Source organism: Sciurus carolinensis, chromosome 3, assembly GCF_902686445.1.
Source record: "Sciurus carolinensis chromosome 3, mSciCar1.2, whole genome shotgun sequence".
NCBI classification, from domain to species: domain Eukaryota; kingdom Metazoa; phylum Chordata; class Mammalia; order Rodentia; family Sciuridae; genus Sciurus; species Sciurus carolinensis.
The window spans coordinates 51062191-51077846 of NC_062215.1; the positions used below are offsets into that span (position 1 = coordinate 51062191).

The 15656-nt window shown below is 45.9% G+C and overlaps 1 protein-coding gene across 2 annotated transcripts; it reads left to right on the forward strand.

The window, feature by feature from the left end:
* The first annotated feature begins 393 nt into the window (after positions 1 to 393).
* Ccdc42 (coiled-coil domain containing 42) lies at positions 394 to 11723 on the forward strand. 2 transcript variants are annotated; one of them, XM_047547382.1, is made up of 7 exons: positions 394 to 476; positions 817 to 922; positions 1260 to 1364; positions 3275 to 3472; positions 8215 to 8436; positions 8575 to 8733; positions 11646 to 11723. In XM_047547382.1, the coding sequence occupies exons 1-7, from the start codon at positions 394 to 396 to the stop codon at positions 11721 to 11723; spliced, it is 951 nt and encodes a 316-aa protein (XP_047403338.1). The 2 variants fall into 2 exon arrangements, with proteins under 2 accessions (XP_047403338.1, XP_047403339.1); XM_047547383.1 differs by lacking the exon at positions 8215 to 8436.
* Positions 11724 to 15656: the final 3933 nt, after the last annotated feature.

The window sequence follows — 15656 nt, forward strand, 5'->3', positions numbered from 1 at the left end:
AGCTCCCAGACCCTGCCTCCCTGTGTCTTCTTCCCAGAGTTCCGGAAGGGTAAGGGCAGGGATGGAGAGCAGGAAGAACCCGAGCAAGAGTGGGGTTCGTGGGGACAGAGGTCAGAGGGCAAAGCCTGGGTTCCAGGTGTGGTTCACCAAACCAGGCAACATGTTGCTAGGTAACCAGATTTCCCATCATCACCCCAACATATCGTCCTGAGCTGCTTAACCTCAGCTTCCAGCTGGCTTTTGCTGAATCTCTCAAACACCCACCCTTAAGGAGGAGGAGGAGAGAAGCAAGAGCACAGCCGCCACCACCCTTGAGTCCCCGGTGGCTCTGCCACCCACCATTTCACTGTGAAGTCAGCTGCCCCAAGCCTGGGCCTTTAGGTCACTGCCATCATGAGTCTGGGTATCATGGAAGAGGAAGACCTGGCTGAGTACTTTCGGCTGCAGTATGGAGAGCGCCTACTGCAATTGCTGCAGTGAGTGTCCAGGGATCTGGCCCACTCCAGCCCCTCCGTGCCTGGGACTACCCACACCCACACCATGCCCCACCTTCTAGCCTGTCCCCTCCTCTCTTATAACCCAGCACTCCCAATCTCCCTGCCCCATCACCTGGACCCCAGACCCCCATTACCCTGCCACAGCTCTTTCCTCAAATATCAGCATAGCCTTGTATCCTCAACACACCATCCCTTCCATTCAGGTCAGGGAGAATACCCCTTTCCTTCCCCATGGGTATCTGTCTCCCTGGGTTACTTCCCTGCCCAGCCTGCCCCAGGCTCAGAATTCATCTATCTCTCTTGCCCATGTCTTGGGCAGGAAGTTCCCCAATGCTGATGAGCAGTCAGATTCCCCATCCATCCAGCTATTGGAAAAGAAAAAGGAAGCTAAGATCATGCACCATGCCATGGAACAGAAGAAGGAGGTGAGGTGGGAGGGGTTTGGGAATGGGGACAGTGGTGCAGGATAGGAGAGGGAGCCATCTGGGGCTCAGGGAGAGAGCAGGTAGACAGCCCTCCATTTTTGGGGGTGGGCAACTAGAATTGAGTGTCCTGGTTAGTTGTTCTGGTCTTTTTCCTCTGGGGAGAACAGAAAAGATCTAAGTCCTGAAATTACCAGTGTCCTGGAATGCTCTAATGCCAGCCAGGTACAGGGTGCAAAGTGGGAGGCCACCTATGGACCCTCCTTGGCCTGGGGGATAGAGACTCTGGATCAGGGGAAGCTGCGGTCCTCCTGACCTCTCTGCTCCTACACTCTGAAAGACATTTAAGCGTAGAATGGAAACCCTGAACCTGCGCTGGGAGGAACTGGGAGTCAAGGAAGAACAGCTGAAGGCCCATATCCAGAAGTTTGAGCAGTTCATCCAGGTATGAAGGGGTGGGGGGCTGCAGCAGGTTGGGAGAGTCGCTCTGTAGTTGGCAAATTGTTCTCCTTGCTTTTAAGGGCTCCTCACCCTGTGTTAAAAGTGTCTTCAGTGCTGTAACAATGCCTTGTGCTTCCCAGGCATCCTGAAGTCTCCACCTGTGGTGGTGTTTCTAATTTCCTGTTTACCTGTCAGTCTCTGCCCCCTCTAGATGGCTATTTCCTATTTCCTTGCCAGTTCCTGGGATGTATAGTTTATCCAGTGAATAAAGTGTTGGTTGGGTGGGTGGGTGGGTGGGGGATGGACGTGACCCCAATAGGAATAAGGACTTGAGGATACAGTAATGGGTGAGAAAAGGTTTTAGTTCCTTCACTCACTATTCTTTTCCATCTTTGTCCTTATACCAAAGGTATAGGTGGGGGACTGTTGAAGGACCATGTCACAGAGACCATTCCAAGACATACCCCTCTGTCTGTCTTTAGAGGAATAATTTAATCATCTTAAAATCCAGATTTATCCAGATCTGTTCCCACAAGCACTTATGGAATCTCGAAGGTCCTGGGCTAGTTGCAGGGGGTCTAATTGCTATATTCTGCCACAGAAGAGCCCTGCTCTTAAGCCACTTTGTCACACTCTATGTCTAACCATGCAGGACAGGAAGTCAGTGGGCTGGGCACATTCTCCTGAGGTCCTGTCCATTTTACCTGCCAGAGGAAAGCTGATGAAGTGGTTGGGGTGGTGGGAGATTGGGAGTGAGGGGTTCTCCAGATGACTTTAGGAAGGTCATCAGTTTTTGGAATCCCATAGAGCTTGTTACAAATACAGACCTGGGGGATTTTTTTTCTGTTCTTTGCTTCCATCAGATCTGAGGTTGGGCCCAGATATCCATAGTTTTTAAAAGCTCCCAGGTGATTCTGTTGCACGGGTATATTTGAAAGCTACTAATTTAAAGCTCATTCCTCTTCCTATGCTATGGGGAGAGCACAAATTCTCCACAAATCTTCCTCCGTATTCTCCAAATTCCACTACCACACATGCCCAACCATGTGGAATCTCAGGAGCCCCCAAGAGGAGAAAGGAGCCACACAAGTACAGTGCAAAGGGTGGGCTTGCCCCTAATCTTGTGGGAGGAATTTGCACAAAGAAAAAGGCAGGTTAGACTGGTTGATGTAACTGAGCTTCATTCTTCTGGGCTTGGAATTTCCTGTACCATCTGCAGGAATCAATGATAGGCTGAGCTCCTACACACATTCTGGAATGGTCTTATCTTGCCAGGTCCTCTGGACTGGGCACACATTTCCTATCTCATCTTCATATAGTTTGATTGATGTTGCTCCAGCTTTGCAAGGAAGGCTTACTGTTTTACATTTCTACAGTTGGAGAAATTGATGCGCGGAGTACCAAATCAGGAGAAAATTTGTGCCTTCCGACACTAGCCCACCCATCTGCCCCGTGACAAATGATCACCATTAGGAACAGATACAATAGAAACTTTGTCAGAAGGGTTCCTGCTCCCACTTCTGGATTTTTCAGCCTCTCTCAGGGTTGGGTTTTCTCCAGACACTGAACCCCATGCAATATGATTCTTCCTCATCTGTTTCTCCTGTTCTCCCATCCACTCTTAGAAATCCAGAACCCACAGAATCAAAATAGTTTCCTATCTGCTTCTCCCAGGGCCACCTCTTGACTTTGAACTAAACTGCTATCCTCTGAGCCCTACCTTGATCCACAGAAATCTCTTAGTGTCATTAAATAGCATCAAATAACCAGAAACTAGTTTCAGATAACTCTAGAAATCCTCCACTCCCACATGGTGACCCAGATGGAGCAGGGCTGAGGGCAGCCCAGGCAGGCTGGGGGCTCCAGGGAGGAAAGGATGAGCCTGCCTAATCTACCCTGGCTCCCTTGTCCCAGGAAAATGACCAGAAACGGATCCGTGCCCTGAAGAAAGCCAACAAGGAGCGGGAACTCAAAAGGCAGCGCCTACGGGAGCTGGCTAAGGCCAAGCAGGAGATGGCCGCCCTGCGGCTAGAGCACCAGCGGCTGAGCGTCAAACTGCAGAACTACTCCATCTTCAACAAGTACCTGGAGAAGGTGGTGGAGAACTCCGAGGTGGGTTCCAGGGACAGGGGGCAGGCCTACCTCAGCACCCCTCCTCTTCCCTGGGACCCTGGGTTATGAGATGGAGTTCAGCTTCAGTAGGCTAAGGCTTAGGGACCCTCTGGGGCCCGAAGGCTCTGAGGTGATGCAACAGCCCTTAAGGGCAGTTGCAAAGGCCCCTGCTGAGGCCCAAGGTGTTTCTCAAAGGGTAGAAGCCAAGTGGTATGTCTGTGTGGTCTTGTGCCTGACTATCATGTAAATGTCTCTGGGTGGGTTGCATGTTTATGCAAACATGTGTGGTTGTGGCTGTCTGTCTGAAGGTAGGGGAGTGTGTGTGTGTGTGTGTGTGTGTGTGTGTGTGTGTGTGTTGGGAGAACAGGGTTTTGGAGCACTAACACTAAGTTTTGCCCCGTCAGCATGTGGCACGCATCTATCTATCCCTACTTCTTCCTCCTCCCCAGTGTCTTTTGTTTACTTGGGAGTAAACTGGGGAAAGGAAGGGAGAGAAACTAGAAAAGCACCTGACCTACTGCAGAGGTGGTGCGCTTAGGACGCTGGAGGCTCAGAGAGTTAAGTATATTACTCAGTGCCTCACAGCTTGTAAATGAGCCCCACAATGCCACAAGCAACTGCTCTCCTGCAGTCCCTGTGGCCAGAGGTCAGGGATCTTCTCAGACCTTTTCCCACTGCACCTCTTGAAGCATTTGACACTGTTATTCCTCCTCTGTGAAACTTAGATTTTTCCTTGACTCTGTGACATTCCCTTTCTCCTACCTCTGGCCTCCTCGCCTCAGGCTCCTCTGAGAGTTCCCCTTCCTAGGTCCTTCCTTACATGTTCCAGGGCGTCCATCTCAGAAGCCCCACTTTTCTTTTTTTGTTTGTTTGTTTGTTACCAGGGATTGAATCCAAGGATGCTTTACCACTGAACCACATCCCCAACCCTTTTTTATATTTTATTTAGAGACAGGATCTCCCTGAGTTGCTTAGGGCCTCTCTAGGTTGCTGAGGCTGGCTTTGAGTTTGCAATTCTCCTTCCTCAGCCTCCCGAACCACTGGGATTACAGGTGCATGCAACCACTCCTGGTCCCACTTTTCCTCTTGAGAAATCCCTACAGCTTCCCAGTGACACTACCACATCAATGATTGTCCCCTACCCCATGGAAGCAATAGGGTGCAGCAAGGAACCCTCTCAAGGAGTGTGAATCAATGTCCTGTAAGGGGCACAGGGAGACAAAGGACACACAGTTTTTTAAAGTTCCTGCAATAATAAATTAGGTTAGAAACACTAACCTAATTTATTTATGTGTGAGTCACAAATCTGTCTTATTTCCTCCATTCTATTGCCTACTGTAAGATAAATTGCTCACTTAATGATTGGGTTTTTTTTTTTTTTTTTGAGGGAGTGGTGAGAAAAGAATACCACATTAAAACAACAGGTAAATTGTAAATTGCTTCTCAAAATCACACTGGTAAAATGGCTGTCTTAGAACTGAGCTAACTGGCTAGATCAGCCCCCTGTACCTAACTCACTCTTCCTATCCACAACTCATCCACCTCTGGTCATCCCCCAGTCCTACTGCTGCTGGTGTGTGCACAGCCCTGGCCTAACTCGGGCCTGGTTCTTGACTCCTCCCCTTTGCTCAGTCCTTCAGTCATCAATCAGCTGATCTGCTTAGTTCTGCCTCCTAAGCATTTCTGGAATTCAGCCCTTGCCCCTTCCTCATCCAGGCTGTCTCATCTGGAGTTCAGTTCTGTGTCATTCCTGGCCAGCCTGTTTGGCATTCTACTGCCAGTCTGATCTCTCTTTTGTCCTTTGTTTTGTTCAAAATATTTTAAGCATACTGTGGAGTATAGAGATCCCCCAACATTCACCACACAGTTTTGTCAAATCTTCATAATTTCTATTATTCCCTGATTATTTTTCCTTAAGTAAAACACTACTGATAATTGAAATCCTTTTGTATCCTTCCTTTTGTATCTGTTTTTCTTCCCCTCTCCTTAGGGGTAACCTGTACATTTCTCATTTTCATGCCCATTTTCACTATTTTGTAACATATCACCTGTTTATAAACCTGGAGAAGGGGTATTATACCTATCTTGGGGATTTTTGTTACATGCTATTTTCAATCAGAGTTTTGATATTTTCTTATTTTTAATTGGCACATAATCATTGTATACATTTATACAATGTAATATAATTATCATATCAAGGTAATTCGCATATCCATCACATCAAACATTGATCATTTCTTTGTGTTACAAACATTCCAAATGCTCTATAATGGGGCTGAGAGTGTAGCTAAATTGGTAGAGCACTTGCCTAATGTGTGTGAATCCCTGGGTTTGATCCCCAATACAAAAAAGAAGAAAGTTGGTAGAGTGCTTGCCTACCATGCAAGAGGCCATGGATTTGATCCCCAGCACTGCAAAACAAAGCCTCTCTACTAGCTATTTTGAAATATTCAATTAATTGTTGTCAATCCTAATTGTCCTGCTATGCTATAGAATATTAGAAATTATTCTTTCCATCCAACTGCCTTGTGCCAATTATATTTTTAAGAACATTTTTACTATGGAAAATTTCAAACATACAAAAGTAGAAAGAAGTCTTGAACGCCCATTACTCATCATCTCATTCCAGCAATTACCAAAGCCACATCCCCCACATTTTCCCACCTCTGCCATTTTGAAGCCATACCATTGTCACACCTTGTAAATATTTGATAATTATTCCTTAATATCAAATATTTATCTAAGCAATGTTATCATTTCCCCACTTACTGCAGTAACATTTTCTGTAGTTTGTAGTTTGTTCTAGTCACAGTCCAAACTAGTTTCACCACACTATGTTTGTTTCTTAAGTGTTAAAAGAGAATATACTGTTTCATTTCACTGTTATGTTTTAAAACAGGTAAAATTAGTCTTAATGGATCAAAATCAGAATACTGGTTTCCTTAGTTTTGGGGTACAGATACTGACTGAGAGGGGCAGAAATATTCTAATACCTCTTCATCATTTGTTAGCTAGAATAGTACCTTAAAGAGGACTTCATAAAGAACTTCTTTCTTGTCAACTACTCAGTTACTATGTGGATCTTAAAGAAAAAGTTTGTTAAATGCTTTGTTCTTTACAGTGTTTAGAATAATGAATTTATTTTTCTAGTATCCTCCAAAAATAACCTGTATGTTTTTAGTATTGTTATGAGCTTATAGATTTTTTAAAATATTTAGTATGTTCCAGTCCTTTGCCCTTATTCTTACTTGTGTTCACATTCTCCTCTTTGGATTGTGGGAACCTCTTTAAGTTGGTGACTGAGTTCTTTTGATGTCAGAATAAGAATTTGTGATCCCTTCCTAGTAACTCTGTTGTAGTCTGTTCATTTTAACTGCTGACAACTGGTTTATTGTGTGCTGAGTGAACTTTAGGAAGTGCAAAAAGGAAGTTCTTTTTGCTTCTTAAAGATCCTTCAATGAATGAAGTTCACACTCCTTCCCAGGGTTTACTAGGCACATTTTTGTTATTTTTAACTTCTTTAGGTCCATCTCTACCTCCCCATCTGGACTCAGGTCATTCATATTAAACTACCTGGAGCATCCTACACATGCCGAACGCAAACTCATTCATCTTTACCCTCTACCTATAACTATGCTTCGCCTTCCCCCTTAGCTTTTGTTCGTACTTCCAGACTCTTTGAGCCATTTTTTTCCTTCCAGGAAAACTTTTCTGGCTATTCCTACTTGCTCCAACACTGCGTAACTATTCCCCAAAGGGGCATATTTGAGAAAAGGCCCACAGGGCAGTTCCCAGGACGCCAATCTATCACTGGAAATGTCCTGATATGGAGAAAGTGCTCTGGGAGTGTCCCCTGGGTGACTGGAAGGCACACATTGATAAGCCTCGGGGAGGGGAGTGAATTGACATCACAGAATTGGAGTTCACATTGACTTCTAAAGGAATGTGTTGTGTGGCTTCTGTTCAGCTGGGTAAAGTCTGAAGGTTAGGGTCAGAATGCCATGGCCACCCTGCAGGAAACAAGGTGAGCTTGGTAGGCCACCTTCTCCACTGGGCTTCTACTCTACCACTTCTCCCACAGCAAATGTTGAACAAATACCAGGCATCACCAAGCTTGATGTTATTGCCCCAGGCTCCACGCAGTCCCACCCCCAGTCCTAGCTTATCACTCTGTGTTGTAACTGACTGTTTACTCATCTGTCTGTCCTCCCTCCAACCCTGAAGCTATAAGCCTCAGAAGAGCAAGGACTGGCTTTCTTATCTCCTGCTATGTCCCTAGCGTTTAAGTGGTTCTTGGTACATTCTTGTTGAATAGGATAATCATTGCCTTGGGAAATACCTCAAAATGTCTTCCATCAGCAATTCTCAACCCTGGCTATGCCTAGAATCACCTGGAGGACCTTTTGCAAAATTCAGAAGTTGGGGACCATCTCAGACCTATTATTAATTCAAATCTCTGGGAGTAGAACTTGACAGGTATCCTTTTAAAAGCTGCCTAAATGATTCTAACATAGATCAAAGATTGAGACCTGGTTGTGCTTCCTGGAAATACATGGATCATGGCCCATATAAACCCTGGAGAGGCAGGAGGCAGGGTGGCAACATCTGCATATCTCCTGCCTTGGCCGAGCCATCCTACCCTGGTGTCCATGTACCCAGGTGTTCAGGTGGGGAGTGGATTGGCAGGGCTGCAGTGACTGCATCGGCCCGGGGCAGTGCAGTGACCCAAGCCCTGGCCTCAGTTCGAGGAGATCCACGAGGTGATCGCACGCTACAAGACGTTGGTGAGCATGCACCATGATCTCATGCAGTCAGCTCAGGAGAGCCAGGAGAAGATAGAGCGTGCCAAGGCGCGACTGGCACGCTACATGGAGGAAAAGGATGATGAGATTCTCCAGCACAACAATGAGCTGGCGCGGCTGCAGATGCGCTTTGACCGGGCCCGCAGCGATGTCATCATCTGGGTGAGGCACCGTAGGTGGGTGGGGGTGTGCCAGGACTTTGCGTGGGTGAGACCTGCGCATGCGCAGACCGCCCCCCCCCCCCCCCCCACACACAGATGCGTGTGCTGGATTCACATCCCGTCCTGGTTGCCTCCCCAGGAATCTCGCTGGGCACACATCCAGAATACAGCGGCCAAGAAGACCCTCTTGCTTGGCACCATTAAGATGGCAACGCTGAACCTGTTCCAGATTGTGAGCAGGCAGCTGAAGGAGACCGCCCAAGTGTCCCTGGAGGACACTCACAAACAGCTGGACATGGTAGGAGGAAGATGCAGGCCCTGGGGTCAGCTGGGTGTGGGCTAAGGAGGTTCCCAAGTGAGTGGTTGAGTGGAGGAATGAACCAGGGACCCTCAAATGTCAGCAGCATCAGAATCACCTGGTGGGGAGGGAGCAGGGTGAGGGATATGGATGGGCCCCACCCCACAGCCAGACTCCATAGGTCTGAGATCAGAACCCAATTTCCCAAGTGATGCTGCTGCTCTGTGTTCACACTTTGAGAACCATTGCATTAGTACTAAGACCCTTTTTGGCCTCAAAGCACGTGGCCAGAGCAGGGATCCACTATTGATTCATTAGTCATGCCACAGTCTTATTAAATTCCAGTGAGGTACTATGACTTGGTAAAGGCCTATGTTCGAAACCCCACTCTGTTAAAATGGGAACCTAAAGTCATTTTAGTACCTAAGGCATTCTTAGAAGCAATGGAAAGAAAATTGAAAAGAAAATAGATTTTTCATTGTATGACTCAAAGTTTTTTTAATGCCATTCATGTTCCCATGCCACCTAAAATCTCAAACCGAGTTACATACATCCTGCTTTGGGGGAATTCCATACCAACAGATGTATCAGTGATGCTTCTTCTGGCATGCAGAGAACCAGGACTAAGTCATTATGTGTTCCTTTGGCAAAGCCCTTAGCTCTGCTGTGAAGTACTACAAAGCTCTTGAGAACTGAGATTTGTGGTTGTTCCCTGCTGTATCCCCTAGTGCCTGCAGCAATTCCTGGCACATAGTAGGCACTCAGGACATACTTGGTAAATGAATGTGAAATACAAGCCATAAAATCAACTGACTGATTTTTTTTTAAAAAAGGGTGAAACTTATGAAATATATATACATTCATTTATATGTATATATGAATGAAAAATTTCCCCACTGATTAGCTAACAAGAAGGATTTTCCTAAGACAATACTCAGTCTGCATCTTAAGGCATATTACAACAGAGTTATTTTACAGTCCAAAGAAGTGCATTTGCAAGAAAATTTGTTCTGGAAACAGCATATTCACATTTTTTGCTATCAGGATATCTACACTCTGAAAATACAGTCCCCCAGGTAGCTTTCCTTTCCATGGGTTGTACCTATTGATATTTACCAAATTAGAAATTGAAACAAATTTTTGAAATATTTGTGTGATCATTTCATTTTAGAATGATGATAAAAGACGTATTAACAGAAATAGCATTTTTTATTAAAAAATGTTTAAGTGTTTTGTGAGAAGAATGGCATTGTTGGGCACTTTGGCAGATTCCCTTAATGGCTCCATGATTTTCTGAATTTTGATTCAGAAAATCTCAACCTTGATTTATCTCAACAGGATATTGCCGAAAGTTTATTTTAAAATATTCTATTTCATGTCTGTAGGTTATGTTCCTGTTGACAGAAATATCACATGACCAAGTAGCCTGAAAAATTAAAAAGAAAAAAAGGACCTGGGAAAATATAAGTTAAAATCATAAGTTAAGGATGGAAAGAGAAATTCAGACTCTAGTGAATTCTTGGGCTAAAGGACCTTCAACAGAGGCAATAGTTGACTCTGAGCTTCCTAGTAACCAGATGAAAAACAACACATAATTTTTGTGCCAAAATAAAAAAACATGAGGTTTCCTCAGAGGGTGCATGCACAGTTCTAACTGAAATTTCTCAATGAAACTTCAGAGACACTAGATGACTAATGTTTTCACCAACATTCTGACAACAGACTCAGGCACAGGCTTCCTAAGGCAGTTCTTACACAGAGCTAAGATTGAGGTACACACTACAATTTAGGAAAAGGCTAGGATAGCCTAAATTCAATATACTGTGTTGTGAAGAATTGTCCCTGAATGAGATTGAACTACTTGAAGCAGCATTTTCCAAACTGTGTTTGGCAAATCCTAGAATCCTAGAGAAATTGTTTCCTATAAGAGAATAAAAGGGTCCCTTGGACTAGAAAACACTAAGTTAAACAAAGTTGATTTCTTTGCTATGGTTCTGTGCTTTGAGACTCTCAAATGGTGTTTCTAAAACTTACTTAGCCACCAAACCCTTTTTGGAGTATGTGACCACTTGTTACAAGAACATAGTTTAGGAAATACTGAATTTGGCCTAGCATGGTGGCACATGCCTCTAATCCCAGTGACTCTGGAGGCTGAGACAGGAGGATCATGAGTTCAAGGCCAGCCTCAGCAACTTGGTAAGACCCTAAGCAACTTAGCTAGCTATTTGAGACAGGGTCTAACTAAGTTGCTTAGGGCCTCGCTAAGTTGCTGAGGCTGACTTTGAACTTGGATACTCCTGCCTCAGCCTCCTGAAGCTGCTAGCGTTACAGACATGCATCACCGTGTCCAGCTCCCTCTTCCCTTTTTAAAGACAAAGAAACTGAGTTCCAGAAAGATGAAGTGATTTCCCAGAGCTGCCGCATCAGGACCCCAGCTGGATCTTCTGACCTCTGAAGCAGCTCTGTATCATGCTGACTATAGGCTCTTTAAAACAGAAGCTAGTGAATAGAACGTCAACTTTTCTTGATGACTCAAGATTATCATAATGAGCATCAGGTCTGGGTTCCAAGGCCTCTAGGACTCTGAGGTTGTGGAGGACATCTGCCCCTACACTAACCAGGCCCTTCCAGCTAAATGCTTTTATTCTGCAGACCATTTGTGATCCCATCTTTCTCCCCACATAGACTGCCAGGTCATTCTTCATACCATCACTGTTGGTTGTCCCTAGGAGGTCCCAGCTCCATTCCTACATATGGCTTTTAATCTGCTAAACCTCATGTTCAGTTTCACCTGAACAGTTTCATGGCTACGCTGGGAAAGTGACAAACTCCCTTCAAGGAGATGTACTGTCTTGGGATGGGGGAGGTCTCCGGCTGAGTGGGGTTAATTACTGGTGTCCTTATTGTGTCAGATCCAGCAGTTTATCCAAGACCTGTCAGACATCTGGGCAGAGGTGAAGAGGAAGGAACAGCAGCAAATCCGGGTGTAAGGGGGCAGCATGTTTCCAGCATGTTCTGAGACAGAAATTGTAAAGAAAGCAAGTTCCTGGTGGGCTTGCAATCCAGCCAGCCCATTTTCATCTTCTGAGGACCCTTGTGATTTTCTGTTGGCGAACATCTTGCCATTTTTCCCCTAGGGTCTCAGTCCATCCAAATCCTGAAAACATTAAATGTTATAAGAAGTTTGTTCTGAAGTTCTCTCTCTTTCTGACAGTTTGTTCATAGGGAAAAGAGTCAATGCGGGAAGAACCCCACAAACACTTCCTCTCAAAGTTAATCACTTAAGTTGCTGGGGAGCTAGAAACCACATCTTGGGTCTGATGGCTTCTGGGCCTTGGATTTACACATAGAAGAGTTCAGGTGGGCAGCAGACTAGCAGGATGAGTACAAGGGATCCTCCTCTCCTCTACCACTTCAAAAAATAAAAATAAAAGAAAGAAATTGGTGTTGAAATGCTTGGGACCAGAAATATTTCAGAGTTTTCAGATTGTGTAGTATTTTCATATACATAATGAGATGTCTTAGGCATGAGATCCAAGTCTAAACATGAAACTCATTTATATTTCACATACACTTTGTACATATAACCTGAAGGTAATTTTATGTAATATTTTAAATGATTCTGTGTGACCTGCATCCCATGAGGTCAGGTGTATAATTTTCCACTTATGTCAGCTTCAACAAGTGCTGGATTTTGGAGCATTTTAGATTTCACATTTTCAAGTTAGGGACATTCAACCTGTATACCTAGGGAGAGGTATATATTATGGTGCACACAATAAGTTAAGGACATCCAACCTGTATATAGATGTTTTATAAGCCTAGGGATAGGTATATATATGGTGTACACAGGGCATTGTTATAGGGATTTGACCTTGGGCAGTTACGGGCACTGGTCAAGAAGTCTCTATAAGGCGGCTGTCTTCACGTCTGATACTGGAGTTTAAGTTCACAAGGGAGGGCATTGGATATAAACATGGAGGTAAAGTAGGGGGAGATCAAGAACAAATCAGAATCCATACACACAAGCTGGAATCCCCGAGGACAGTCAGAAACCCATGTCAGTTCTTGTTGCTTCTGAACTGGGTGGTATGGATGTCCTGCAGAAGCCAGGCTCGTTCATCACAGCACTAAACACACACACCTGACGGAGGGACCAGTGACGCTCAAAGGAGGAACCACTAGGAAGATGAAGTAGTTCCAGACCAGCCACTGCCTTACACCATGGAGGCAAGCTGGCAGAGTAGCGACAAGACATGTGGGCTACAACAGGGCTGTCACTTCCCTTCAACCCTCCCACAGGAGCTCTCCATGAGCTGCCTTCATAGGAAACACCCAAGAATAGGAATTCTGGGTAGCTCCATACTACCATTATCTCCATTTTACAGCAGAAGAAATGGAGGTGCTCCTTTACAGCAGAGGCCTGGACTCTGGGAGGCCACAGTGGAGCTGGTCCCATCCAAACAGAACTCTGGAATAGGTTAGAGAGCAGAGGTCATCTCCCAAGCCCAGGATGGGTGGGTTCCAGGGTGGTGATCAGAGGGGAATAAGGAGTCATGGCCCTCCCAAAATAGGTCTTGTGGGTAAAAATGTGCCTCTATTATAACTTCCCCTGAACAATAGTCCCCAGGGCTGGGTCCTAGGAGGTGGGAGACATAGAAGCACAGACAGTTCCTCCAACTTACCCTGCCCCCAACCTTCCGCGGTCTTTGTGAGGTGGTGTTTGAGAAGCCCAGCCTGTTAGGACTAAACATACTTCCTGGAGGGGCCAGGCCTGAGGCCTCACCCAGAGGCCCTGTGCCAAAAGCAGAGGCCTCTGTCTCCCTTCCTCTGTGCCCCCTCCTCCAGCTCCACCACCACCTCAGCATCATGTTTCCTGATCAGCTGAAGTGGGGACTCAAGAAGGTCACACTTAGAGTTCCTGTAATCACACACAAGCTCACACATTTACACACGTGTGTCTAACTCATTCTGATACTATTGCATTTTTCAGGCTTGCTTATTTTTAAAGGAGCCCAGCCATAGGACTGAAGAAATTCTGTGGATCTAGGCAGATTTCTTGAGTACAAGGAAAGCCACAAATCCACAAACTCACTCCCAAGCCTATGAATAGGGGAATAACACATTCAGAGTATGCAGGGATTCTCAGGGACCTGAGTGAGAGAGCTCACGGGAGCCCCATTGAGAGTAGGGGCCGGGGGTGGGCAGTGGTCACAGGCCCCTCTCCTTGCTCAAACCCCCCGCCGACCACCACTTCTTAGGCTCAGCACGGCTGCCCTAGGCCCTATAGCCACATAAAGAAGGCCAAGATTGCCCAACATTCAGACTCCCAGATGCAGGAGATCGCATCCCAAGAAGAAAATGAGGTTAAGGGCCTGATTGGATTTTTCCCAGCAAGAAAAGACATTAGCACATTAAAGTAGAAATAACTGATTGGTTCCAGAAATGAATGGTTCTCATCAGCAAAGGCAGGAAGCAGAAGGGCTCTGGATTTTATGGATAAAGGGAGGGAAGAAGAGGGAAACCCTTCAGGGGCTCCCTCTCAATGCTAGGGCACTCTGTTTCCCATCATAGCCCATTAGTTAACTTTTCCTGAGGGAAAGGAGGAGAAGAAGGAAAGAAGGAAAATAAGGAAGGAGGTACGAAGGAAGAAAGTAAAGAGGGAAGGATAGGTAAGAGCCAACCCTACAACCAACCAGGTGGACAGTCATCCCCATGTCCGTCGTATATGATATGTCTTACAGCTGCTAATGAGGACAGGATTAAAGCAGTTGAAAGCCTTTCAGAAAGGTCCCTACCTCTCTGGAGTAGCTGAAGAGCCCCTGCCTCTGAGGGACTAGCTATTAGCCCGTAGACCCAGACCCCTCTCACATGATTTCCATTCGCAAAGCCCTTCTCCCAGAAGACCTTATGGACCAGGCTTCTGGTAAGCTGGAGAGGCTCTGCAACTTTCCGCTTCTATTTCAAACCATTTCAGTGTTGATCACTCGGGCACCCGAGTTCCTCTGCTCCCAGACTTTCAGCGCTCGCAGAAAAGAGCCCACTGAGAGCTGTGACCCCAGCCAAGTGTAGGCTGCCCCTCTGCTCCCTCAGTGTAATGGCCAAGGGATTCCTTAGCTTTAACTTTTGAAATTTGAGGGAGCAGGCTCCCATTGTAGACCATGGAGTCAGGAATAAAAGCTAGGCACCCAGAGTGTGACATCATCCTCCTGGGGGGAGGAGGGTAAGTAGCCCTTTCAGGAATTTTATGAGGAAAAGAGCAGAATGACAGCCAACTGCAGAGCAATGTGAAACTGATTGATTGTATTCGTTTTGTAGTCTGAGTAACAAACTGCCACAAACTTGGAGTCCTGAACCAACACCCAGTTATCTCACAGTAGTAGGTCAGAAGCCCTTGTCCTGGACCGTATTCCTGCTCAGGGGCTCACAAGGCTGGAATTGAGGTGTTGGCTGGCTAGGATCTCATCTGCAGGCTCAGGGGAAGAATCCACTTTCAAGCTCATGCAGGTTGTTGACATAATTCAGTTCCTACAGCTGTGTGTCTGAAGACTTCACTTCCTGGCTGGCTGTCAGCCAGAGGCTGCTCTCTGCTCGCAGAAGCTAACTGAATTCCTTGTTGCATGGCCCCTTCCATCTTCAAAGGCAGCAAGAACACATGGAGTCCTTGTCAGGCTTTGAATTGAACTCTTCCAACACCAGCCAGAGAAACTTTCTGCTTTGAAGAACTGTGATTAGATTAGGCCCATCCAGATAAGTTCCCCTTTGCCACATAACTGGGAGTAACACTAAGGGGTGAAGGTCTTAGAGGTCACCCTCAAACTCTCAACCAACATCTTATTAAAGGATTTTTTCTAAAGCAAAATCCTCAAACTGCCCAGTACCACACTGATCAAGAAAGGATGTCAAAAGGATGGAGAAGGTAG

What these genes read in the sequence shown, in the direction of transcription:
- Ccdc42 (XM_047547382.1), top strand. Translation starts at nt 394, where the DNA reads ATGAGTCTGGGTATCATGGAAGAGGAAGACCTGGCTGAGTACTTTCGG. An exon ending in CGCCTACTGCAATTGCTGCA is followed by an intron (nt 477 to 816) that starts GTGAGTGTCCAG and finishes TGTCTTGGGCAG; the next exon opens with GAAGTTCCCCAATGCTGATG. An exon ending in CTCACAAACAGCTGGACATG is followed by an intron (nt 8,734 to 11,645) that starts GTAGGAGGAAGA and finishes TTATTGTGTCAG; the next exon opens with ATCCAGCAGTTTATCCAAGA.